This window comes from Prorops nasuta, unplaced genomic scaffold, assembly GCF_024137725.1.
Source record: "Prorops nasuta isolate Cenicafe-Biocafe unplaced genomic scaffold, Cenicafe_Pnas_1.2 PNAS00019, whole genome shotgun sequence".
NCBI classification, from domain to species: Eukaryota; Metazoa; Arthropoda; class Insecta; order Hymenoptera; family Bethylidae; genus Prorops; species Prorops nasuta.
In genome coordinates, this window is record NW_027116816.1 from 1,696,153 (window position 1) to 1,723,214 (window position 27,062).

Here is a 27,062-nt window from a genome sequence, read left to right on the forward strand (position 1 = left end):
ACAATGTTAGTAAAATATAAATATAAACTGGAGATCTACTTAATTAAATAACTGATAGCTTTTCATAAGTATGTTTCATGTTGTAAGTATTCATCTTTCTACAATTTTATGAGATATTAAAATCTTATATCTATTTTTACATTAACATTCTTTGTTTTTTCTGTGAGAATACTTGGTCATTGTAGGGCTGTAATTTAATTGAGTTATTTGGTATAAAATGAAAAACAGAAAAATTCTTAATGAAATAAGACTTGGATTATTAATCTTATCAATATTCATAAAGAGCAATAATTTAAAATTATTCATTATTACTTATTAAAAAGTAAATTTTATTTTAATAGCACATGTAATTATTTAATTTACAAATTGTCTGTTAAATTTTAATTAAATTTTATAAACAGGATTTATGTAAAAAGTATGCTATCATAATTAACTTTGTACATCAACATAGAATTGTTTATTATTACAAACTATCAAAGACAATCTTGTTATCTTAAAACTAAATTTTTAATTTTTATTAAATTATACATTTATATTAATTTTTATATATAATTCTGTTTTAATTTACTCAATGAGAAACATTAATTTCGTCATTATTTTAATACATATAACTATGTAAAATTTTTAATAATGTTGCATGATAATATTCTGTTCACTTATAGCAATAATAACATCCCATGGTATTTTGAATTTTGAATAGGAAATTTTGATTCAAAGTCTTTTTCTCACTTTGTAAATATCTTTCTAAAAATATTTTAATTTTAGAGTTGTATCTGTTAAAAAACTGAAAATATGTGCTCATCATATACTTTAAAATGTAAATTTTTTTAGGGCAATCATTCTTTTAAAAGATAATAAATATGCTTAAACTGATTATTGATTAACTTTTAATAATTACAACATCACTTAAGTTCTAATATATATATATATATATATATACATATATATAATTTTATTTTGATACACATGCAGCAAATTTGGATTTAGCCCTTACCAATTTTTTCAGTGTTTTTTTTACAAATAAATGTTATTACCATATAATGCTCTCGGTGTAACAAGATGTGTTTCCTTCACCTTAATAATTGCATATATGAGATAAAACTGATTGTCCTGCAATCATTCACTGTTCATTTTACTTATTTATTGTATGTTATTTGATTAAGTTAATTTCCTAGAATGACCGAGGATTAATCAAACTACCATTTGCTGTTTAGTTTACTTATGTATATAAAAGCGGTCGCTTGAGCGTTGTTTCTGGTAGTTTTAATGTTAAAGTTGATGTTCTCTCTATGGAAATAGACATATAGTGTTTCATAGCTGTTTAAAGAAATTGACTTTGCGTGCCCATCAATTCTCTTTGCAATTAATAGACGAAAATATTTTAATTTATCAACTTTTAGAAATAACAGATTTTACAGTGCAAATCTGTTTGCTTAACAGGGTATTTCATACCGACATTACAGAGTAAAAATATGTATCAACGATACAGCATTGCTTGAAAACTAATTTCAAATGTCTTATAGCACTTTAGTGACGTTGCGAGCTGCTCTCTCTCTCTCTCTCTCCCTCTCTCTCTCTCCTGAATTGGTAAGATTTTCGAAAATACCAAAAGAAAATAATCACACTATACAAACAATTAAATAAAAAAAATAATCTTTTTTTTTCCGAAAATCTATTTTACTAGAAAGAGGAATTCGCGACGTCACTAAAATACTCAACAGAATTTGAAATTCTCTACGTAAAATAATACCGTATCGTTGATACTCGTTTCGATCAAAACTTTCGCTCTGTAATGTCGGTATGAAAGATCCCGTTAATTGTCGTCGCTATATACTGCTTTTATCTCCTTAATATTGTTTTAAACGTTGTATTCACTGCACACTACGAAGCTCTTCTAAAGCACGACCATGCTCTCTGAATACTCAGTCCCAGTATGCAGCCTTTCCGGCTTGGATCCTTTATTTCTTTCGCACCACTGGTTTTTCGTGTAGCCTGATTCGACGACGTTTTTATACCTTGAATTTGCCCTCAGGTACTACCAGTTTCGTCGTATTGTTCAATAAGGTCCATATCAGCAATAGTTCTTTCCTTCTTTTTCCTCTTAGTGTCCTCGACTTTAGTACCCTTAGTTTTAGATATAGCATTAACTGGTTTTTCCAAGACTTCGGGCTCACCCGTGCATTCAGCCGTTGAACTTGCAACCTCTGTCATCGGTAATTGGGGGCTTACCAAATTTTGGTCCATATTACTATGCATTAAAGTAAACGGCAGTTTCAAGGAGACCACACCATTGGGAAAACCCATTGCAGTAATGATTAATTTCACCTAAATACAACAGAGAAGCAAAACACTTGTTATTATTGATATGCTTACTGAAAATATTGCATTTCTACAGAAAAACTTGTGCGTTGGCGACCGATAAACTTATTAGAAACCCGTTGATAATTGTATATATCTGTTTTCATTATTATTTGCAATGAATCTTAAAGTAGTCAACGAATATACGTAAATTTCACCAACATTGACTTACCTGAACATAATAAGACACGTAAATAGCGAAAACATTCCTATCTTCCGGACTGTTTCCAGGACATTTTATTGTTGAAGATAAGAAAGCTTCTGCTTTTGTATAACTGTCTTCCAAGGCGACCCAATTTTTCGTGCAACTTTTGACTGGTTTTATCGAATAAGTTTGTTTCAAGCTTCCTCCTGGCACTATCGGACAACCATCTTGAGAAGACAAAGCTGCTACTACATTTTTGAATTTGCCATTGGTGAACATGCAAACGTCGACGTGTTGAAAGACTAGCACCTAGCATGAGTAAAACATTGTTTAGCACAATAAAAATATTGATTTCATACGCTTAAGCAAAAATGGACCATGTAACCAGCAGTGTTTGGTTATTAGTTTACATATATAATGATGACTATTTCAAATAAAATAAAAGCAAGCATAAAGTCTACAGTTACATGTATATAGCAATCAGAACCACATGGAATAGTGGAGGAGATATAGAGTCATGTAAATAAAATTGATCATTAATGTGTAACATGAGAAATCATTAGTTAACTCTTATTGGAATTAATTTATGTCAAGAAGAATGATCGATATCTCGAGCATATAACTGATATTTTATTAAATTGAAGAAAATAAATTAAAAGAGTTTTTTCATTAAGATTTATTAAAGAACATGTTGGGAACTATAGCCTTATTAAGGTTTTGACCCTGAGTCATTGAGATCGAGTGCACCCACGGGATTCGGCTAGTTTAATAAGGTTGTGAACTTCTATAAGATTCTACCAGCTAAATAGGAAAACTGAAAGAGCAACTCGAGAGTATTAATATAGATAACTTCATTAAGCAAAGAAGGGAAAAGGAAACTTACTAGCTATAAGCTGTCCTTTCATGAATCTTGTATGCTTTTTAACTTAAAATTTTATATTTCCTATGAGCCTCTTATTAAAATTATTTGTTTTACTCGAATGACTAAAATAGAAATATTGCGTTGAGTAAAAATAAATGCATGCAACTATTGGTATCTAAATTTGTCCGATACCAGGAAGTTTCATATTAAAGCTTGTGTCTACAGTCGGGTCTTTGAAAAGACTAAATTGGCTTGAGTAAAGTCCTGCTATAAAAAGATTTGTTAAAATATTAAGTGTCTACACGATATGTGTCAAGTTATGAGCCAATTTCTTCGCGAATAAAGTAGAGCTTGATTGCCCGAAGACATTTTAATCTTCTTGGGTCTTTTAGGATATTTAATAGGAAATTTATTAATAGCCTTGCTCAATTAAATTTTACTCGCAGCTTTATAAAAATGTTAAATTTTCATCCTTGAGAAACATTTGGGAATGTATAATTTTGGCTAATAATTGGAAACGTCTGGCTCGCTATACGAAACGTGGTAACTAACTTAATAGGTATAGTTAAAAATTGTACCTTGATCCTCCTGACCGTTCTGCTGCTGTTGTTAGTAACGCTAACTTGAACAGCGATCGAGTCACCGTGAGCATAAATCGAACGGTCCAGTTTTGCTTCCAAACGAATGCGGCCACCATTGAGTATAAATGGCTTTTCTACCGCTGCATGTGGTCCTGCTTCTTCTAAGCACATATTATGCAGTATTTTAAAATTCGTCTTGATAAAACTCATCTTGATAAGTCCTATTCTTCTACCTCGTTGGACTTACCTTCATTTTGTAATTCGGAGCCTACAGGTGATAGTAAAAGGGTGGAGTTGGGTACAGTATAGACAGTGGTAGCGGGCAATGGAGGTAGCGTGCTTCGTTGAATTACACGGATAGCCATCCTTACCGTAGTTTTTACATTGAGTTTTTCATCTGCTCGCTCAGCTAAAATGAGGGAAAATTTTGTCTGTATTTTTTTTCCTTTCTCTTAAAGTCTTACAATTTTCTTGATGTAGCGAATGCACTTTCCCATCGCAAAAGTTCATCTGACAATGTTCAGCAGCTTGACTTTTTTTATCAAACCTATTCAGGCTTGTTGCATTAAAATTTCTAATAAAAATACACGCTTACCGATAAACGCTCTTACATCGTAGCTAGTGCCGATGGGTGCGCCGTTATATTCTTTTGCGGGTACGAGTATTACTGATGGGGGTGCCGATGAAGTTATTTTCATGGTAAAGGCACGTGCACAGGACCCCAGCCTTTTCACAAGGGCTTCCTGAAAATGAAAATTTTCTTTTTACGACTTTATTTAGATTACGAAAACCATTTTAACTTTTTCCCCCTCGTTTTGTCATAATATCATTAATGGCATCTTCGTTATGCATATGCTTTAAATAATAGCGTATTATACCAAAACATTCGCCTAAAAATTGAAATATTCTACTGCATTATGAATATCGTGTAGAGAAGGAATGAAATATAATAACGCGAACGTTTGATTAAAGTACAGAGCGCAACAATGAGAAAATTGTGTTGCATGAAAGGAACAAATTATTACAAGAGTTACATATTTTCTAGAAAGAAGAGATGTGAAAATGAGAAAAAAGTTGAGTCTTTGAAGTGATAAAGAGGAAAAGAGGTAGGAAAGAAATAGCAGAGTGCAGCACTTATGTGATAAATCTCGGAAGTTAGCCGACGTAATTCTCGACCTAGCCTTCGAAAATCATAACTCTCGGAAAACTACAAATTTGTTACAACTATATTTTTAATTTTAATTTTAGTACGCGCGAATTTTGCGTTTTGCTCTGAAACAGCGAGTAAATAAATGCGATCGTTAGCCATTATCTATCTCTAACCTCTGGATAATGAAAATGATTTTCCCCTTAATTACGGAATTAATTAATCCGAGTTCCGCGTACCAAGTTTCGTCAATTAAATTCAGAGTAGATTGATTTAGAGATAAGGTAGCATATTATCATTATAAGGAAGGTTAAAATCTGATGATGTTTAAGTTGAATTTCTTCGGGCATACGGGCCAGTTGGATAAACTTTAAGTGTGAATCGTCTTGCCGTAATATGCAATAATATTAATAATAAGGGAAATAAACACAGCGAGAGAGAGAAGGGAATTGGAGAGATAGAAAGTATATTATACGCGGAGAGACCATGATATTCCCTGTTGACCCGTGAGGAGTTTCTCCAGGTAGGTCAGGGTCAAGGTCACACGATTTGACCTTAAGCTAACAGGTACACAGTATCACGTCTAGATTTTGCGCAAGCTTTTAAGGTACTATTTGCACCCTATCGATAGCTGGCTGCAGTAATGGGGGGTTGGGCCTGCGACACATTCCATTTATATCTGTCGGACTCACATTCATGAGTGGATTTCCTATCGTAGCGTGCTCAATCAAGCGAGACTTTAATACTAAAAGTGAATTTATATTCTATTTTCTTTAGTTAATTCGCCTAATCTCAAATTAAACATCGAATCAATCAAACGTGCAGAGAACGAAAAACGCACACACACACACAAGCTTGCCTATATATACGAACCTCATTCAACTTTGAAACCTAAAACTGACTGTTTCTACTTATCCAGCGTAAAGATAAATGGACTTTGATAAGGTTTCCCATTCGACGTTTCAATAAAACTATCCCTCATCCCTCTTACTCGTTGTTGCATTTATGTATAATTACAGTTTGTTACGATAAAAGATTTTATCCGTATGTTCGAATATTACGCGAGATAGACGAAAACTTCATCTCATTATAGTTTGTTAAAGCCCATTATTCTGCAAAACAGATCAATTGAACGAAGCATTCATTTGTATTCGCAGTAAAATTAATATTATACTGGATTATATGCGTAATTAATCGAATCGAATGTTTTTACTGCTCTTGTCACGCGATAATCCAGCAAGGGAAGCATGCAACAAATTTGATAGTAATCTATACAGACATTCCAAATTGCTCAATAGTTTGGATAAATTTTAATTCTGGCCCTTAGTATCTAATGCGGTTGTAAATATTTCACAGTGGAATAATAACGTTCAATCGAGTGCCTTAAATGTATTACGTGTCACACTCGAGTTACTCAAACACCGATGCAAATTATAAAGTTGTTATCTTTAAGCCGTAAGAAGTACGAAAACGGTTTGAACAACAGCACTGAAATCCCTATATACTGTTGGTAGGATGCCTTGCGCAGTATACTATACTGTGAAATACTTCTTTGCTAAAATGATTACAGCGCGTAAAGCTTTAAAAGTACTAATCGCACCCACTCAGCCGAAGGTGCATGGTTATTTAACCACTGAAAAACCACTGATCACTCGATTATTTTTATATAAATTTAGGTTATTATATTTTATGACCGTCTATGGTATCATGCATTTTACTACTCATTTCCATGTAGTTTATTTTAAGCTTCACTGGCACGGATGTTAACAATGGAGCACTAGTGAAACTATTTATATTTTCATAAATGATCTTTATTTATTCAGCTGTAAATCACGTGTCTCATATTAACTAAACGACACGAAACCTTAAATATTGCTCATTTTTCTTTTTTTACATTTTGTAAAATTATATAATTTTACTCTTTGATTGATATGTGTATGCTATGGGATAAAACATAATGTAATATAGTATATATATAGTATGTGCATACACAATAGGAAGCAGAAACTGTTATACTGTAACTGAATAGGAGTAAATTTTAAAGAAGTAGACTACTTTATTATGTACGCGGTATTCCTTTGTCCCCATATTCATCTTATTCTTATTTTATGCATTAAACATTTATAGTTATGATACATAGCATGTGTATTCATATATAGATATGAACAGCTTTTCGTATCCTTTCTACTCTCTACCCTTTTACTCTCTCCCTCTCTTTTTGTCATTGCTTACATTAGGAGGCTTAAAGTGTTTCGTGTAAAAGTGTTCATGTGTGCGCGCTATCGATTTTATGTTTGTCTCTACGTTGAAAGATCACCAACAAGCCAATAGCGAAAACGTGACCGAACTGATAACTAAACTTTAGTAATTTATCTTCATACTGCGTCCTCGATTTGAGTAGCTACTATTTCTAATATACTTATTACCGTACCGCTAAAATTTAGATCAAATTTGCAAAATCATTCTTTTTATATCGCCCCTTATTTGTACACAATCCACATTATTTTCTTTCTTCAATTTGCGAACAGTTCGGCAAGTTTGTTATAAAAAGTTGGCAATTGAAATAAACGGAATTGGTTAAGCGCGCTTCGTTTTATTATTGCGAAGGTATATAGATAGCTGAAATACACTATTTGTGTGTAGATTTGTGCATTTAATTAAATCACATATACGTTAAAGACATTTTGTCTAAGAATTCAAGCGATTTGAGTAGTTTTATTAAAGCTATTCTTTGACTTATTAATTTTTTTAAATAGACATTTGTTTTCTGTCATGTAGCTGAAATTGATGGATGAGAATTCTTGTAGTAAAAATTGCATTCGTGTAAAGTTGTATTCGTTGTAAAGAGAGTGGCGACTTAATTGACGTATGTTCGTTGGTAAAGCAAAAACACGCTGAGCTCTAGCAATATTTCACTACCTATTCAATTCATGATTTAATCAAAAATCGTAACTTTTCCTCTAATTAGTGTTATTGTGCAAGTTACTTCGTAGTACGAAATAATATGGGCTCGGACAAAACTAAAATAAAAGCCGTCAAATCTTGGCTAAAATCAAATATTAAAAATCTATCGATTTAATCCCCATGACTAGTTTAAAGAAATAAAGATAGAATTATTTTTTACTGATAGGCGAGATGACATTTACCTGTAATGGAATTGTTTCTTGAAACTCGCTGGACGTATAAGGAGGATACAGCTGTGCTACACATAAAATTGCTTCGTTGCAGAATTTCAGTCCCATGCTTTCTTCGTCTTCTCTGCCATAACGGAAAGTCAATGTTACTTGACCATAGACCTGCCAATAAAAGTATTCTGATTGCAACAAACTATTGTCAATTCTCAATGCACGACCTAATATGTTAATTTCACGAAAAATCCTGCATCTTGTGTACAATATGGATAATTCTTTTATAAAATCGTTGAGGGACTAGATAGTGTCTTAATTGGTTTTAGTAAGTAATTTAAATTGGGAATGATAATGCTACTCGGTACGAAGGTTTAGTGTAAGAGAGATAGAGTTTTTCAAGCTTTAATATATTTTAATTAAAGTAAGCAATTCCGTTTCTCTCTTTTAAATTCGATAAAAGATAAATGAGTTTTAAGAACGCTTTTTAGCACTAGAAATGGAAGCTAACATTACTTTCTAGGACACCTTATTATTGCTCTAATACATTACATTTACTATTTTATAAATATAATTACAGATAAAACCCTTTTTTGCAATTGCTTAAAGTATAAGTAAGCCGCTTTTTATTAGTCTGTTTTATCGTAGCAATAATTTCGTATTGTTAAAAAGCTATTTGATTAAAGATTCACAAGTTGCCAAAGTAATTAGCGATAGATAAGAAACCGTACTCTTTCGTGATTAATCGTTGGATGACTTATCTTCCTTTCATCGCAGTTTATTTCAACTACGTTTAAATTGAGAAAATAAATTAACTAATAGGTAAGTGCTGTTATCTTCAAACGTTTTTAACTGAACATTATTTCGTACAATTACTGGTTGACTTGAAGTTGAAAGTATTTTTATTTTAGTTTTATTTTAATATTGACAGATTTTTCACTACTGGATATTTCTAAAAATTTCTGTGTAATTGACATTTGTTACCCTCCTGTCCTTCAAATATTCAGGATCCACCAAAATGACTCCATAAAGATTATCTATTTCGGATTCGCTGGCTATGATGTCCCTGCTAACAAGATACAGCGTCAGTTTGTTGTTCATCGAGGTCTTCTTATATGCTCTGCAAAATATTTAATAGCAGCTTTTGTATAATAGCATAAAATAATTAAAATTATATCCATTATGTTTTTATTAAATTTACATTTTTAAGTAGGAATAATTATTTTTGCTAATTTAATAGTTTTTCTAGTTACTTTTTACATTTTGAAATTTTCCAATTGGGCAATTTATGGTTCGAGGTTTATTAAGCTCTGTGTGCAGGTCTTTGTTGTGTAAGGCAAAATATAGTTGGCCGCTTTTAAATTGGACTTGACACAAAAAGCGGATTAATGCTTATCAATAAGCTTTTCGTATAATGCAATTGACGAGTTCTTGCTATAGTAAAAAGTTAAAGTTGATTTCAATATATGATATTTATTTGTACATTGATTTTATAACTAAAATATTATTCGTTTTTCTATCAATAATATTATCAACGGCTTCATCTACTATCACATAATAACTTTGAAGGTATTACAGAAAGATTTAATTATCGATTTTCTTACTCATTTAGAGTAATATTACTTGTTAGTGTGGTCAGGGAGAGTATAGCTTTAGCTAAGAACTAAGCTGAGAAAAGTTTTTTTTTCTGGTACAGGAAAACGAACACTTTGCTATGAAAGAAGTTTCAATTCTCTAACAAAAGAGGACTGTGCACTCACAATTGACTTTTCTCAACTTATGTGATAACCGCGATTAATTGAAGAGAACACTCTATTACGTTTCATTCGTTGTTAGAATAAAAGCTTCAGAAAGAACAAACGTGAGCTCCACATAAGTTATATTATTATTTTCTACATTAAAAAAATTTGGAAAATAAAGTATAATTATATAAAATTGTGTTATTACCTTCCGTTTAAAGTAGTATCTACTATATGATCAGAGCTTGATTCGATTATTCTGAAACAAATCAAAATTATTTGTTTAATCATCTTAACCGAGCAAATGAATAAATTATTTCATAGTATAGTTTATGTGATTTGTAAACAATGAATCAAATCTCAATCTTAGCGTTAAAACATTTCATATACGTTTTGTTCATGCTTGAAGTGTATTAACAAAAAATTGTTGATCGATACAGGAAATATCGTTAACAAATATTTTTAAGTTTTGAATGCTTTTTCAGTAAAAGTGATCATAAAAACCATTGCGAAACGTTTAAAAATTGAAAGCCTAAAAACGAAGCGAGCGGAGCTTATAATGAAATGGAATTATATAATGAATGAGAGATATTGATTTGTGCTGCACAACAAAAAGGATTAACCGCGTATAGGTTATTGCAACGACCACAAAACAAAAGCTTTCCATCACGGTTATTCAATTTTTCACAAAAATTGCTGCTCTTCAGTTTGTAATGTTTGTGTTGCAGTCGGCACCTACTCGGAGTATTTTTTTCTAACGAGGAATCCATTTCTGTCATATAAAAATCAAAAGTCACGTTATTGGTAATAATAATAAGTTAATAGAAATTTTGTCGAAACCTTGAAATTTACAGCTTTAGCTCGAAGCAATTTTCTGAAGACTATTACTTCGATATAAAAATTGGTAGAGGCAATCTTTCTATAGAAAAGTATTGTCTACTTTAACATGGTATACTACTACTTAAAAAGTAGGGAATTCTTAAAGTATGTTATAATACTCGTTTTTGTGAGTGGTAATAAATGACCTTCTCTTAAGCTGGTTTAATCTCCATTCAGATGAAGAGTTGGGCATTCATCATTATTTCTTTTATTAATAGAATTTACTGAAAGCTTTGGAATGAAATATTCGAAAAATGCAATCGTCTTAGATATATATAAAAGATACAGGAATATTTTTTATGTAGCTATCATTCATATATGAGCAACTATTATGTAAAAAGGGGCATAAACTCATAAATGTGTTGAGTCAACTGTACGTCATGATTAATAAGATATAGGCAATGTGTGTGTGTGTGTGTGTGTGTGTATCCCATGTGAGCGTTGCTTTACATCACGAAAGTTCTTTTCCTTCAACAGTATCCTCTGCTCGCAGCTTACCAAAAAGCTTTTTTCCCTCTTTTATGTCATGCTGCATTAGAATGTACAGTAAAATATAAAAATACATATTACTTTTTTTCTTTAATACGTATATAGTATTAAACGTATTTTGGTAAACTCTTGAAACTTTTCTCCGAGTCTCCAATGTTATTTAACGTAACGTTATTATAATTGCTTTGTCGTGAAAAGATACAAGTTTTTAAAGGAAGCAAATGCAAAGAAAAAAGTTTTACAAATAAATATTATTTATAAGAGTTTCTAAGTATAGCTTGTGATTATTTATATAAATATAAGTGGCCTATACAAATTTTTATCGGAATTATGTTGTATTACTAGTATTAAGTATTTCATAAACAATTTTGATCAAAGTTACAGTTATATCACTTTTCAGACGCAGTGAAAAGTCGATTGCTATCTTTTGTCTACAAAACAAATTTTTTATTATTGAAAGACAACGTTACCATATTTCGTTCTGCGATTGACAGACTTTCATAATAACGCCATAAGGTATTTTAAAGCATTATATTGTCGTTTTATTTGAACTTTAATTCAACCTTCTCTATATGCTTTGACGTCAATTCTGTTCGTCTTTTGGTGCATTTAATGATCGATATTTGCATTGAAACTTAAGCGTTGAAATTTATTCGTATAAAAAATGCATTTCATTTCCATCTTCTTTATATATTTACTTACAATTTTTGTAATTCTTCTAAATGAAAGAGTGTTTATTTTGACACTAACAACGTTCTTTGACATGTTCCAACAGAGTTCGATAAATTATGCAAACAGTTTAACGCCTTCTATTTTCTAGATCCTAAAGCCTTTATTAGAAGCCGTCAACACGATTGAGAAAAGTACACTTGCAAACAAACTCATGCCTTCGTCGATTAATCAGTCAATCCGATCACATGTATTGAAATTTATAACTGGCCAATTATCTAACTACCTCATTTCAAAGTCATATTAGAGAAGGCAGAATCCAGAATAGGAGTTATTATTTAGTTATATTAGGCCGATTTCACATACATTGAATATCTTTACTAAAACAATTTATTCAATCTAAATCTTACTTTATGATGTTACTTTTATTGTTTGAAAATTGAGGAGCGTATGAAGTCTCAGCTAAATTTTAATTTTTGATAGAATAGTTTGCAGTTGGAAGCTACAACAAAGTTTTAAATTTCTATTATATGCTAAAATCTTTGGATTTTCGTAAATCACGAACTTCTTGTACTTTATAATCCTTTAGTCAAACTATGCTTATTACATAGCTCTGAAATCAAGGTTTTGCTACAGCTTTAATGGTTGTACCAGTTTGGAGTTTCAAATTATATTAGTTGCGGCCTAGTATTTCAAATGCCTTTACCAATTCAATCCACAGTTCTTTATCAATAAAGTACTTAACGTACATTGAATCATGTTAATGTCCATTAGTCTCAATTTTATGCATTTGTGCCTGCATTGTATTGTATATTATGCGCCTGAAGCAATCCTGAACTTGTTAAAAGAGGACAAATTCGTTTCGAATAATGCATTCAGATTTTATGGTGGCTTTTTAATTTTCACTGAATTTTTGTGAAATAAGAGAGCAAATTTAATTTGTGCTTTGCAATTAAATTTAAACTTCAATAAGATAGTCTAAGTAGTTTGAAAACTTTTATTCCACAGGGAAATGCTCCAAGAATGCTGCGTAGTGCGTAGGTACGCGAGTGTTATATATTTATTCATTACTTTTCATGATCTTTTAATGTTAATTTAAAGGTTTTCACTTAAAATCTCCCAGACTTTTTTCCTTCTCTCTTTTATCCAATTAATTATAGCTGGACAAAATAATAACCTTATATATATGTATTAAATAAATTTTGGCTAAGATTAAAAAATAATTTTATTTCATCTCTTAATTGAAATTAAGGAATATATTTCTAAATACTAGTTTATTATATTTTTGTTGATATACATATGGGATTATTGATAGTCAAATTCTATTTAGGTACACTGATTGCTTTTTAATAATATTCAAATTGAAATATGTATCAAGTGCCACTGACATGAATGCAAATTGAACTTTGATCGTTTTAATCTAAATTGAGACGCGCTATTCCGTCTACCATACAATTTGTTTAACTCTTCTTTGCTTGGATAGTGGCCAACCATTACCCCTTGTTTCACACATCTGCACGTGGCGCATTTCCAAGTATAAGTTTCTCCTTCGACTCTTATAATTTCAAAAAGCAAGTATGCGAACATTCTTCACAGACAGCACAGCGATGTCTATAATTACTATATGAAAAGTAAACAAAAGTGTATTTGTTTGATTTAATACTGATGGTTGTCGGTTGCACAAAAATAAATGAGAAAACAAGCCGAAACTAATTAGAAAAGTTAATGATAATAACTATAAATACTTCCTTTATGAGCTTTAGGAAGAAAAACGAGTAATTACCTGATTTAAGATATGATTGTTTGAATGTCCAGTGAATGTTTGACTGAAACAGTGCTCTGTACCACAGTCTAATTGTATAATCTAATTAAGCTGTCTGCAATCCGGAGCTATCTCAAGATGCAACTTAATAGAATATTGAATTACTATTATATTATCAATATGAAATGTGTCTCTGCAAGGAGGACATCATATGAATATATGGTAATCGTAAATGAAATCACAAGAGTTGCTTATAATGTAAAGACTTGCTGCTCCTACAAAGTATTTTACTGTCAATTAAAGTGGGAACAGCTCTCCTTCCTCTCCACTAAATTTAATGCAATGGAAATCTAGAAATTTTCACCTACCCTTAACTCTACGTATTAGACCTCTAGCTCGGATTCAGATTGCCCCTGTGACTAATTAGTCTAACTAATTATCCAGCCTCAAACTTTAGTCAGATGATGCACGTAAGATTTTGGTATTCCCTTGGATTAATTTAACGATAGATAGAAATAGTAAAGTTTCCTTTTATGAGTGTATTCTTTCTGAGAAAGTCGTCAACATCATAAAATGTAAGAATCACCTATATTTACTCATACGCACACATTATTATACTTTAAATAAAGCGTAAAAATTTTTCACACCTTTTACGAGTATCTTTTTTAGAAGATATATACTCTGAATTCGATTTATAGCTTTGTAAGAAAAGTACTTTGGTAGAAACTTCGACCTGCAATTTCGCTTGGTAAACACGAAGAACCAAATTCACCGTCTTGTTTTCCAGATTAAGTGAAGTCTACCGTGTGAGTTGCTGCTTGAATGTTCAGCTACTTTGGGCAATACTAACTTTTTTAATCAATTGTTACCATATTTTCAAGAATTCAGTTATTTATCGATTCTTATTTAAAAATAAAATAATCGCCTTATCCGTATATATATTCATAGGAGCGTGATGTATTCGTAAAGGGTCGAATATTGTACGTGTACGGTCCGTACCGAATGTTAATTTAAGATTCGTAATTGATTGGAAATAAAGTCATGAATTGTAAATGAACAATAAGCCAATATCGAATTTGAACATTCACGAGCTAATTGTTAATAAACTTCAGATTTAGTCGAACTCAATATGCAGGAGTTTCAGTTCTACTGCTATGTTAACGTTTATGTCAAATACAGCAAAAAAGAAGAAAAAAACCATTTGTATTCGTAAAATTAATACTAATGATGGACTCGAGGTTTTTTTTTTACTCAAAGCAATTAGTTAATGAGATAGCGCGCACCGTCCAAAGAAAAATTAACTACACCATTACGAGTCAGTTTATCAGAATACTTGAAACTTGAAAGATTCATAACCGAACAGATCTTTTTATCGTTTTTTCTCCCATCTGGCAAATCGTCGGTTTATGGGTCATCTTCATAGAAGTTTTCTCGAATGGTTGAGTCACGGATGTATCTCATCAGACGAATGGGGTTCCGGACCGTCAAGCTATAAAGCCTAAGAGTACGAAAAGGTTATATCTAACGAGTCTTCTTCGACTTAAAGATTTGTAAGAATCGTTGCCATTTTTACGAAAAGTCTATATTTAATTTTAAGAACAAGATGTATCGACATAATCCTTTGCCATATTTCGTTCTTTTGAAGATTGCTCAGCAATTAATAGTAACGATTTAACAAAAGAGAAGTTGGTGCTTTAATTCGTTTCGTTGACTATTATTTCACACTTTTTTAGATTGTATAAGTATCCACTTTTGTTTCATTTATCAGCTTTATTTCCTAATACTCCTCCATTTCTATTCTTGAACAGTGAAAGAGAATTCCGCAAGAGGATTTTCCCTTGTAATCTTTTAGATTTTTTGTATAAAATAAATTTCATTTCTATCAGTATTTTTTTAACGGGGATTTTTCATAATACACAATTTTATAATATAATGATTGAAAACAGCTTGGCAGCTCAATTCCTTCTGGCTACAGAGCTCTGTAAGCTGCATCCAATGATACGATTGGAAATAAAGTAGAAGCAATGTACGTTTTTCTATTATTGCTATTCGTAGTTCACGACGAATATACATTTTCATATCGTTTTGATATCTCCTAACAGTTTTTAACCACTGTTCAAATGTAATTAAAGCTTTAATAGAGTAGAGTATCGTACGTAGTATAGCATGAAAATGGTTCATTAGGCGAGTGGCGACAGAGTAATCTTGCTTTATGCTACCTGCAGCGAAAATAAAACCGATTTATTGATGTAAATCATTCTGCATAGTAGAATGCAGTAATGTAGCAGGTATATAAATGTGCATGCATAAATATAACTACAGCTGTGTTATATTTAGTACTTTCATCGGTTGTTTTAAATGATTGGTTATTAATTAATTAATTAATATTATGCGTTCAAGTTCTTCTTTCTCTCTCTCTCTCTCCTCTCTCTCCTCTCTGTCGTTTTTAATTAATAATCATGAGTAAAATTCTATTATAAATAAAAGGAAGTTATATTTGATGAATACATGAAATCGATATTTGTGTGGGTATAATAAAATTGAAGGTGTGGAAATGTAGGTAGGTGTAGTCCTGGCTGTAAAACGTTATAAAAGCGGCTCAGCTTTACTTCCGGGCTTCAGCTGTTTCAGCTTGCACTTGACGCGATAGATGGTATGTATAAATTGTTGAATAGTACTACTCTACATGAAAAAAGTAGCCTTACCTTTCATCCTGCTGCGTATTCATTACCAGCAAATGGGGATCAAGGCGAGCCTCTAATTTTTCGCCTTGGCATTCGGTAGTTGCTTCTTCTTTTCTCACATTTTTCTCAATTTCATCCCCTCCGTTTTTCTCATTTTCCACTATTGCATCGGCTATCTTTTTCTCATCAATCTGTAATGAGGCAGAGAGAAAGGTATTGCACTCGTTAAATTAATTTTATAAAAATATATATAATAATGTTTAAACACCGTTAACATTTTTTTAATTCGTGTTTAAATTTTCTCACGCAATTGAAAAACTTGTTTACGTTATACATATATAAAGAAGTAATTTTTGCGTAAGAGACGCAAATGAAAATGCAATGGTTCGCGATATTTTCCAATACCGTAAAGTGTTCTTTGCAGATTTGTGACGCTTAAACTGGAAATTTTTCATTGTGTCGAGAAAAAGGGAGGGAGGGAGAGAGGAAGGGAGGGAGGGAGCGAGCGAGAGAGAGAGAGAGAGAGAGAGAGAGAGAGAGAGAGAGAGAGAGAGAGAGAGAGAAGAGAGAGAGAGGATAGTGAAAAAGAAAAGCACGTTGTACACTTGACGACCGGTTATTCCATATACCTTATTCTGTTGCAGCTGACTGTCCCTATCAGGTGCTATCCCGTTGACTTCCGATTCTGAATGGCGTTCTTTCTCGGCCATTTCGTCCTGGGTTTTTACTTCTCTGTGGCCGCACAAGCCCAACAAACAGTACACGATCACACACACAATGTCTATTTTCTCTCACAACATCACTCGTTAATAATAGTCAGTCGCACCACATTTTTAGGCTTCTCGTTAAAACGTCACTTTGCGATGATGTACTACCACCGCCCCCCCCCCGTTCTCCTTCTTCCTCTTACCCTCCTCCCACTCTTTCCTTCACGTTTTTATTCACTTTCCTAATTTAACTCTTTTCATTTCTTTCAGCAAATACCCCGTGCTCTTCCGTCGAGTCAACTCTGCGTCATTCACTCTTCGAGTTTCCCCGAGCCTTAAATAAAATACATGTTAAAAGTCGGTAAATATTGCATTTTACGAATAAAAAAAGAAGATGGAGAGTAATGGGATAAAACGATTTGGTAGCATGTAAAGAGTCGTTAATAGTAAAATCGTTGGCTCGAAGACGTATTTGGACAATGCAAAATTTAATGCTTCAAGGAACGTGCTTGCATAAGGGCAGTCTGCAAAATGGTCCTATAAAAGAAATAAAAAAATAATCCATGAACTGGCGGGGTCATTTTGTAGAAGAAGAAAGGTGAAAGAGGAGAGGAACTTTTTTTTTAAGACGCTGTTGTAATGAGAGCTTCCAGTGGCTGCTTCTACCTCTATTCAGAAGATGAAACTGCAGAACGTCAGAAGCCAAGCTTCCTCTCTCTCTTTCTCTCTCCCTCTCTCTCTTTCTCTCTCTCTCGAGAGAGACAGACTATGCTCTTCGAGGTTCAATACAAGTCCTTGGAAAACTTTGCTATGATTATCTATGTATATAAACTTTTAAAAGGTTTCTACCTGTAAGACTTTGAAGTCGCTGTCTCCAATGGGGGGGACATCGCATTATTCTGCATAATTATTTTAACATCCACTTGAATGTTTCGAATAATCTGATTCAATAATTGTCTGATATTTGTCTTTTTTTACGCAGCTCTTCGCTTGTCATACGCCACATCGAACCTTATGCATGCTAAAAGAAATATCAAGCAAGATATAGAATTCTTTATTCTACGTCAGTCCTATAAAACTTTCCTTGCTGAAAACATTTTTATTGCACATCCAATAGCAGCTGCTATAGTTTTTTGTCAAGGTAAATTAAAACTTGTCAGTAGAAGGAAAACTAGCTAGCTATTCCAGCATTAAATGTGTTTGCAATACATTTTCTTTTTTTTCAGCTTTTGTTGCTTCGTAGGCTTTTGTAGCGTTCGATTTTCAATTAAACGTGTAACGTTATATTTTTCTGGTTTCCTCAAGGGTAAAACAAACAAACTAACGAATAACTCTTATTAAAATTTCAGCTCTTCTTGATGCTGTTTTTATAGAATATTTTTTTTTTTTCAAGAATTGTCTGGGTTTTGTTATGCATACAGTATGAGAAATTTTGTATGACCCTCGCGAAAAAATTCAACTTGTTTCAAGGATTTCTATACCCTTCTTAAAGGTCTCTGCGGTTTTCATGTTTATCCCTTATTCCTGGTGATATTAAATAAAGTTGGTTTAAATTCTAAATGTGTTTTCGGCTTGAAATCAATATGGGGCGTAAAAACGTTTTTCATCATTGTGAAGAATATAATGGCCTTCTTTCTTTTGATCTAAGATTAATACGACGCAAAAAAGAATAAGAAAAAAATTCGTAAACGTGGAAAGATTTAAGGTAGCAAATTGTGCGTAAAGCTATTGTTAAATTTTTCGAGCTTTATATTCATGTGAAATAGGTTATTACTTAGTATAACGAGATTTAATGCTAAATTTACAGGCATTGACTCGTTCAATATAGTATTAATATGATTATTATTTAATTTACATAATCCTACATAAACTTTCATTGATATAATTGATCGGGGTACAAACTACTAACAATTAATACTATATATACTTTACCTCTATTTTATTGTGTCGCAATTTTAAATCTATGGAAAAATACATCTCTGTACAGAATTCTATTAGAAAATCTGCAAATTAAATTATTTCATTCACGTCTATTTTGTATTATTTCTTAATTTGCTTAATGCATTAACCCTCGAACATAATATTGTTAAAGGCTTTGCTTTTACATGCTCGGGTAGTAGTATCGTGCTTCACCGAAGAGCTACGCTTCATCATTCTTCGTGACAGAAAAAGAAAGAAGCAAGACTCTACGCCAGTCAATCCTTTAAGTAAACAAGGATCAAGTGTGGGAGCATACCGAAGCTACTTAACGTTATCTACCAACCGACAAAAAGGAAACTCTACAAACGTGATCTTAGCTTAAACTGTCGCTGTTATATTTTGTTACATATTTCTTGTACATTGCTCTTACTTGAAACTTGTGGCCCGTACAGTTTATTTTCAGGAAAATCCTGCTATCCTTAGAAATCCCTCTTCAGCGTCTTTTAACGCATCCTTCATCGTTTATTCAATGCGGGATCAAAAGCTGAGACGGTATTCGCCAAGAGCGCGCGGCGGAGGAGCAAAAGAGGAAAAGCCGAGGGTTAGGAATGAATCTCGTGCTAGATCAGCAGCAGAAGCAGCACTCTGATTAACGATTCTTAGGCATCAGCCTCTCAGACGCTAATGATAGAAGGATATAGGGCTAAACAAACCGCAAAGCTCCAATGTGCCGAATCTTTAGCCAGCCACGATTAACCCTTTGGCCATTCGTGCTAACAGTACCTCATTACTTATTCCATCAATCTTACAGAAAACTTTTATCCATATCCCCAAAGTGAATTCCTCGGTCCACTCTGCTCCAACAGTTCTATTCGTGCTATATGGTATATACATATATATATATATATATATATATTTCATGTAAAAAGGAAATGCACGAAATTCCTAAAGTCCTTTAATATAAAGTATACGCCCCTGCTCGATAAAGTTTTTTCCTTCAGATGTATTCTCAAACAATACTTTCATATGAATTGAGAAAGTTTGCAAAAGATTCGAGAAAATTCTAGAAAAAATTATACTTCAGGACTGAAAATGCGAAACGAATTTTTCCCTGTAGAAATGCGACGGGTTTCCTTTTTTTTCCAAGTTTTGCTTTCTCTGCCTTATTGGCTATATATATATGTTTCCGAAAGTTTCTACCAATCATAAGGCGATCATGGAGCGTATCCTGTATTGAAACACTTTGATAGCAACAACATATAGAAGAAATAAAAATGTTTAGGTGCCGGCAAATATTGAAAATAAGATGGAAAAGTTCAATAAAATCGCATTTCATCTAGTATCTATTAAAAGTTGTTTCTATTTTTTCTATTAAACATTTTTTTCTCGCCCCCGCACAATTTGTAAATTTAATTCCGTATCTAATTTCTATTTTCATGCGACTTACAGATACATTGTCTGATGAATAATGAAACACTTATGACAATAATAAATTGAGCGAGTTTCCCATCTCTTCGTTGAAAAACATTGCGTGATTATAATATATTAATATGTAGTTGAGACGCGTAAAATGTGCAACGACATATATATTTTTTAGACCAAACCGTGCTCTTCGATTATATTTATCTTGTATCATTCTTATGGTAGGCTTATGCTTTCCTGTCATTGAATCATTGCTAGATTATTTGTTATAGGTTCAGGCCAACATCAAATGATAAGTTGTCAATGAAAGATTACAAAAACAGGGAGCAATCGTTCAAGATGAAGCTGGCTGTTACAAAAGTGATCAATCAATCTTGAGAGATTATCCATAAGACAAGACGTAATATATTAGAATTTTGCTGAACCCAGCATTCATCGAAGATCATCGCAGAAATTACTTTAGCCTCTAACCGATAGTATGCTCAAATAATACATCATGCTGCATAACGTTGTATCAAAATTATTAGATTTATTTAATACGATGTAAAAATTGGATAAATAATTTCAGGGAGGCAATACTGGTAGAAAAGTGGCACAGTCTGCGGGTATATTAATGTATGACAAAATTAAAAGTCGCACCTGATATTTGCTCATAGAAATCTCGAGTATGACGATGGCTTTTCGAATTACTCGAATCTCCATTCACGGTACAGGAGACATGTGTATAACCATCATCGCCAGATATTACCTTCATAATTCGGTCGCTCTACTGCTTACAGATTGCAGTTTATATAATGATTTACATAAGAATACAAAACACAGGCTGTCATTGGGCTATTACCATTAGCTTACTAATGCTAATTCATTATGTTCATGGGATATCAACGTTTGTGTTTTTGATTATTACCGTTGTTGGAATATGATATACAAGAGTTAATGATAATAGACGCAATACAGTGCTGTGTAATAATAGTCGAACATTAGCACTGTAACAGATTTATCGTCCACTATTTTTTGATACAGCTTGGGAGCATGGGTCTAATAAATTTCAATTTAGAATCTGTGAGCCAAAATGTCCAAAAGCATAAATCTTGTCTGACTATATTCTTTTTGAACATACTCCACATTTTTTTGCATACTTTGCGTGATAAAAGATAAGCAGAATTTGCAACGTTATTATAGGCACAATGACTAAGATTGATTATAAATTTGTGGTTAATTATAAATTGTTAATTTTTTGAATGTACTTCGCGTTTTGTGCAGGCAGGATAACGTCGGGATGACTCCTCCATCGAGGATGTTTGAAATTTGATTACTCCCTTGCGCAAAATATGAGAAAAAGACCAAATTTTCTCTTCGACTTTGATTAATTTGTTGCTACAAGTACAAATATTGATGTTTGTGTATGAAATAATTATATGCTGTAAACTAAATTTTTTTTATATAGATGAGGCCAAATGTCAGATGTATAATATAGGGCATGGACACTATATATCTTATTATATCAGACATCCACATATGTATTGTATATATAGGGATGAATTATGGGCCTTTTATACAGGCTCGGCAATTTGTTATGCTACTCTCTCCCCTTATTATTCTTGTGTCGACCATTGGGCTTTAAGAAGCTGATTCCGGCCTCTTGCTAATGGTACGCCAACCATTTCTCTCGGCTAACTTCACTGTTTTTCTTCTTAACTCCCAAAAGACCACTGTTTCAAGCGTTTCCTCAAACCTTTTCCGCCATACGACTTTGCTGCTAACTATCAAAGCTCACGCCTGAGAAGCACTTGTTTTTAATGCTTTTTTTCGCTCTCTTGCTGTTTTTACTGTTTTGTTATTACATTTCCAGTTAATCTCAAAACTTGACATTTTCGCGGCGGCAGCCACGAAAGGTTTACTCAAAGGGACTTGAAATCTTTTAGGTTTGCTTTAGTAAATATAGCTCCTATTGCAATTTTGCAGTATGGTCCGCTTTTAGAGCAAAAATTAAATTTGTTTGTCGTAAGCTGCTTAGGGGTTGCTTATCAGACTTGATTTATCTCCATTTTCAATTTCGAGAGCTCCGTCTCCTCTAATAAGAAAAAAAAAAACGACCGATTGAATTATAAGGAGTCACGTAGCCGCATGCAGCTTTAATGCGCTGTTTGCACAAAGAGTCTGGGGGGGTTACTACGTGTCTCTCTGAACTTGTATCGTATTCCACTTCTATATAAGAGACTTTACGGCGTTTCGTTATTCTTTGACCAACATGAAATGTATTTGGAAGGGTATAATTAAAACAAGAGAACATACGAAAATTAATAGTTTCTTCTTTCATAAATACGGTAAATTTACTTTCTACGCTTTGGCCTAACGAGGAAAGGCTATCTGAAAATTATACGCTCACCGTAAGCTTGATCGAATGCCTCTGTGTAAAAAATTAAACCCTTTTCCAGCAAGCTGTTTCTTTAAAATAATTAAATCTCAGCAGCTATCTTTCTATTATCCGAGATAAATTTAAGCTCGCCCTAATTATTATTATGCTAAGACTGAAATATATAATGAGAAGAAAGAGAAAAGGAGTGGGATCTTAAATTAAAGCCTTGACTAAAGCACGAACGGGACTTAAAATTGAATAAGTTCAATTAGTGTAAGCAAGTCAAGTGTATATATCTTAACTCTGGTACAATACCTATTGTAAACAAATAGATTTATAAGCTTTCAATTTAGTGGAAAGAAATATGCTGGCGCTAAAAAACTTTGCAGAGATTGAATTCCGCAACGTGTTCCAATGTATTTGATCCGCTGAAAGTTTCGAACGTAAGGGTAGTAGATCAAACCGAATAAGGAGCAGAGAGTATTTGAAAATGTTTTGAAATCCGGTGCTTCTTTTTACTCTTGGGCCCAATTAGTGAAATGTGCAAAAAGCAAAACCGCTTTGTAGGCTACTCCGTTCTGCATGTTCCCCAACAACGAGGCCTTTTTTACGTTTCATTAAAAGTTACCTTTGCTATGCATATGCTGACGACCATTACCTTGAAAAAACATCTGCTTCGTATTTTTCCTTTTCTATAACGCAACAGTTTCGTCATCTTAATCTCATTTTCCAAGTTTTTTTAGCGGCTACATCCACGCCGAGTAGAGTACACGTATACACTATTTGGAATCATTATTTTTTCAAGTCGATTCATTTCAGATGAAAAGTGACAAAATATGATCGATCATTTGCATATTAGCTTTGCATTTGCGAAAACAAAGGCTTCGATAAGCTCGTGAGTTGAAAGGAAAATAGTGAAAATTTTGCATTGTTCAATTGAAAAAAATCTAGCTGGGGGAGTATGACGTAAAAGGAACGATCACTGCAATAAATCAGACTCGAGTGAACCGCAAAAGTTTGTTTTACTTACGAGCACTATTCTAACTGGAGATGCAAGATCACTGACTTGAGAGCATCGCATAAACTAATAACAGCTTGGTTAACAGCTCTCGTTCAATTTCAACTATCAACGATAGAGAGCTTCAACCGGCGCACAAGAGAGATCGACTGTTCCTTTTCAATACTCTTCTTTTTATACCACTGTCTCTCGTTATGTTTTCTCTCTTCTTCGTACTTCTCTGTGATTTCTCCCCTTACTGTTACAATTTAAGGCTCTTATTAAACTTAGTCTGAATAATTAGCAAAAGTTTATACGATCGACGAGTAAGATATATTCACGAAAAGTGATCTAAGAAAAACACAAAGATTTATGCAAGATTACGTGTAATCTTAGATTTTTCTATAACCCAGTGAGATGACAAAATTTTATTCGATAGAAATTATGATTATTTTATGCTCGCAAAGTGATGAGAGTCAAGGTTTAAACCGACGTGTCCGTCGTCCAGCACGGTTCGCCGTATACTGATCAGACCGACGCAGGCGTCGCGACGCGTATCCTTCAAAACATACCCTAACATTCGGTCGCTGCAAAAGCGTGGCAAAACGCGTCGAATCAAACGAAACCCCGATCGAAATTTCCCATATTCCAATAAAGCCATAATCCTATTTGTAATAGAATAATATTAGCAGTATACAATGTTTGCACGTTATGTTTATATATTTATGTTGAGTGCACACAGCGAGAGCTCTCGACGAGTCCCACACATCTGTCCCACTCATCTCGCGCGTCTTTAACGTTATACATAAAATTAGGTATTACGAAATAGAAGAAGAGTTTATTTTTTTTATTTTTTCTAGCTTTCCCATTATAAATATAGCACTATGAATTAACATATCACTTAGCATCTCAAACAGATGACCATTTTATTTTGCGTGAATAAACATTTTCGTCTCTTTAGTAAGTAGACGCAGTTTCTCCAATGTAAGGAACAAGCCATTACACAAGCGGGACGACTTGTTTCTTACGGCTCTGCTATAGCTGGTTTAATAGTGAGCACTTACAACGTAGCCAGTAATAGCGAATTGCGCCATTTCATTCGGAATTTCAATCAAAAATTTATCCCTAATTCTCAAAATTGTTAACATTTCTTCCAACACTCCCTCTAGTTTTCTTTTTTTTTCTTTCTAAATTTATATTGTATTCACATTATACTAATATTCATTTATTAACAATAGTTTTAAAACTGAGAAGATTATTTCAAAGAGACCTAAGGATTTTAGCGATAATTTATTCTGAACATTGAGTGGGGTAGATTGACCATTTTAGGCTACAAATAGAGATGAGAGGTTATTCTTGAGAGTATCGGAGGGTGTTTTACTTCAAATATATCTTGACACTTTCTCGACATGGTCCGCTTCGGCATGTGTCACAATAGGTAGCTTCCTACAATATCTGCTTCCCTACTTTGAAGCTTTTACCATTATATATACCATCTATTTTCAGCCTACAGAAGAAAAAAGCTTCATTTTTGACTAGTTCAAGATACAAACAGGACTTTTGCTACACTAAAAAGCTTTTAGTAAATCATCATTATCCATGGGCTTGCTTTTCGATATGTTGTGGATATCCAAGTTGAGGAAATTCGATGGAAAGCTATATTGCGTTGATCATAAAATTCGTTTGGTTAAAAACCCCACTAGTATCTTGTAGGAATGTCGTTGGAACGTTGCAGGATCGTTACCGAGCCGTATAAAAGCTATTTGCCAGTTCGGTAAAATGTAACATTGCAAAACAAACTGCAAATATATACCGCGCTAAAACAAACACGCTGAAGTTAAAGGTTAAAACTACAATTTGCATTTACGCTCTCCTTTTTCTGTTCCAGCTGTTAATATACGGAAATAATAAATTCCTTTTTAACTCGAGGTTCTTTTTGGTTTCGAAAAATACCCTAGCCTCTTGGCAGCGGTCCAATATGGACTTTCGGTTTCAGTTTTCCGAAGGAAGTTACTTACCAAAAGTTCGAGGTCACTGAAATTGCGTGCTAAGCACCAGTATCACTAGACTAGACGGAGCTATATCGAGAGACAAACGCAATAATAAGGTATTTCAACCTCCTCTTTCCTATATAATATTACTTTTTAGAAAAATGCTTTCTCGGTAATTATCGGTATACAAAAGCACTCCGCCATGCAGTTAATAAAGAGTACTATATACTTTTATATTGTATACAAATGAGGGGGATAATCGGAAAAAGAAAAATTTCATTTTTCTCGTGAAAGTTGGCGAAATTAACGCTGCGCAGGAAATTAGTCCTGAAACATTTTAACGTCGACGTGACTATTATGCCTCTTGTTGGTGGGTGTAGCAGCTATACGTATAGTACTTTTGAGCAAACCGGCTTAAATATACATGTGCTTATAGTTAGTCAAGTATACATGGCTCATGAAAAATGCTAACGATGGGTGAAATGGCTCACGAGTTGCACCAGCTACGAGCCATATATGACTTTAAAAAGAGACGTATAGTAGCTCAAAGGGAGTTCAATGGTCATCGGATAATCAAATGCAGATCACTGATAAGAAAGTGGCTACTCACGCACCAGCATAATTTATTTCATAGTAGAAACAAGTTTATGCGCAGGAGGTAACATGCTATGTTTAACGCAAATTTTAACAATCGAATATTAATTCAACGTAGTATTATATATTTTAGGTAGAATAATTCATACGTTCTTGTATCATTATTATACTTCAACGTGATAATTTTGCAAGAATAAATATCACTGCATTGTGTAATAAATTTCTATTTCGGTTATCTAACCTTCCGCGAGTTTATAACATCAATTGTTTTATCGGTTAATTATTTCAATTAGTCTTTAAAAATTTCAATAAGATCCCCGCATAGCAGCATTTTTTGTCCTACTAAATTAAACAAAAGGTGCGAATGTAAATGTGAAAATGATTAGTTTAGCCATAGCCAGGTGTTTATAAAACTAAATTTACAAGTTTGTACATATTATTCTAAGCAAGTTTGCAAGATAAACAACCTTACCAAACAAGGAGAGAGGGAGAGAGAGAGTGAAAAAAAATTAATTTTCTTAAACTATATCAAAAAAGAAAATACGGATAACGCGATGTAACTTTTAACTTTTACTGTCCTTCAGGCCATATCCGTCGTCTGTTCAATTTCAAATTAACAAACCGAGTAGTTA

General features: G+C 33.0%; 2 protein-coding genes across 4 annotated transcripts in view; one reads left to right on the top strand and one right to left on the bottom strand.

Annotated features, from left to right (window-relative positions):
* The window catches only part of LOC136780590 (sex-regulated protein janus-A-like), a 39,741-nt gene that overhangs the window by 941 nt on the left and 11,738 nt on the right, over positions 1-27,062 (top strand). The gene's annotated exons all lie outside the window — the stretch shown is intronic.
* LOC136780586 (arrestin homolog) lies at positions 653-24,345 on the bottom strand. Of its 3 annotated transcripts, XM_066739053.1 has the most exons (11): positions 23,879-24,345; positions 17,070-17,481; positions 16,462-16,631; positions 10,166-10,216; positions 9,203-9,338; positions 8,240-8,389; positions 4,542-4,689; positions 4,194-4,355; positions 3,944-4,107; positions 2,531-2,812; positions 653-2,325 (listed from the first exon to the last, which is right to left on the bottom strand). In XM_066739053.1, the coding sequence occupies exons 2-11, from the start codon at positions 17,148-17,150 to the stop codon at positions 2,029-2,031; spliced, it is 1,641 nt and encodes a 546-aa protein (XP_066595150.1). In that variant the 5' UTR covers positions 17,151-17,481; positions 23,879-24,345; the 3' UTR covers positions 653-2,028. The 3 variants fall into 3 exon arrangements, with proteins under 3 accessions (XP_066595150.1, XP_066595151.1, XP_066595152.1); XM_066739054.1 differs by lacking the exons at positions 16,462-16,631; positions 17,070-17,481; XM_066739055.1 differs by lacking the exons at positions 16,462-16,631; positions 17,070-17,481; positions 23,879-24,345 and adding an exon at positions 12,028-12,075.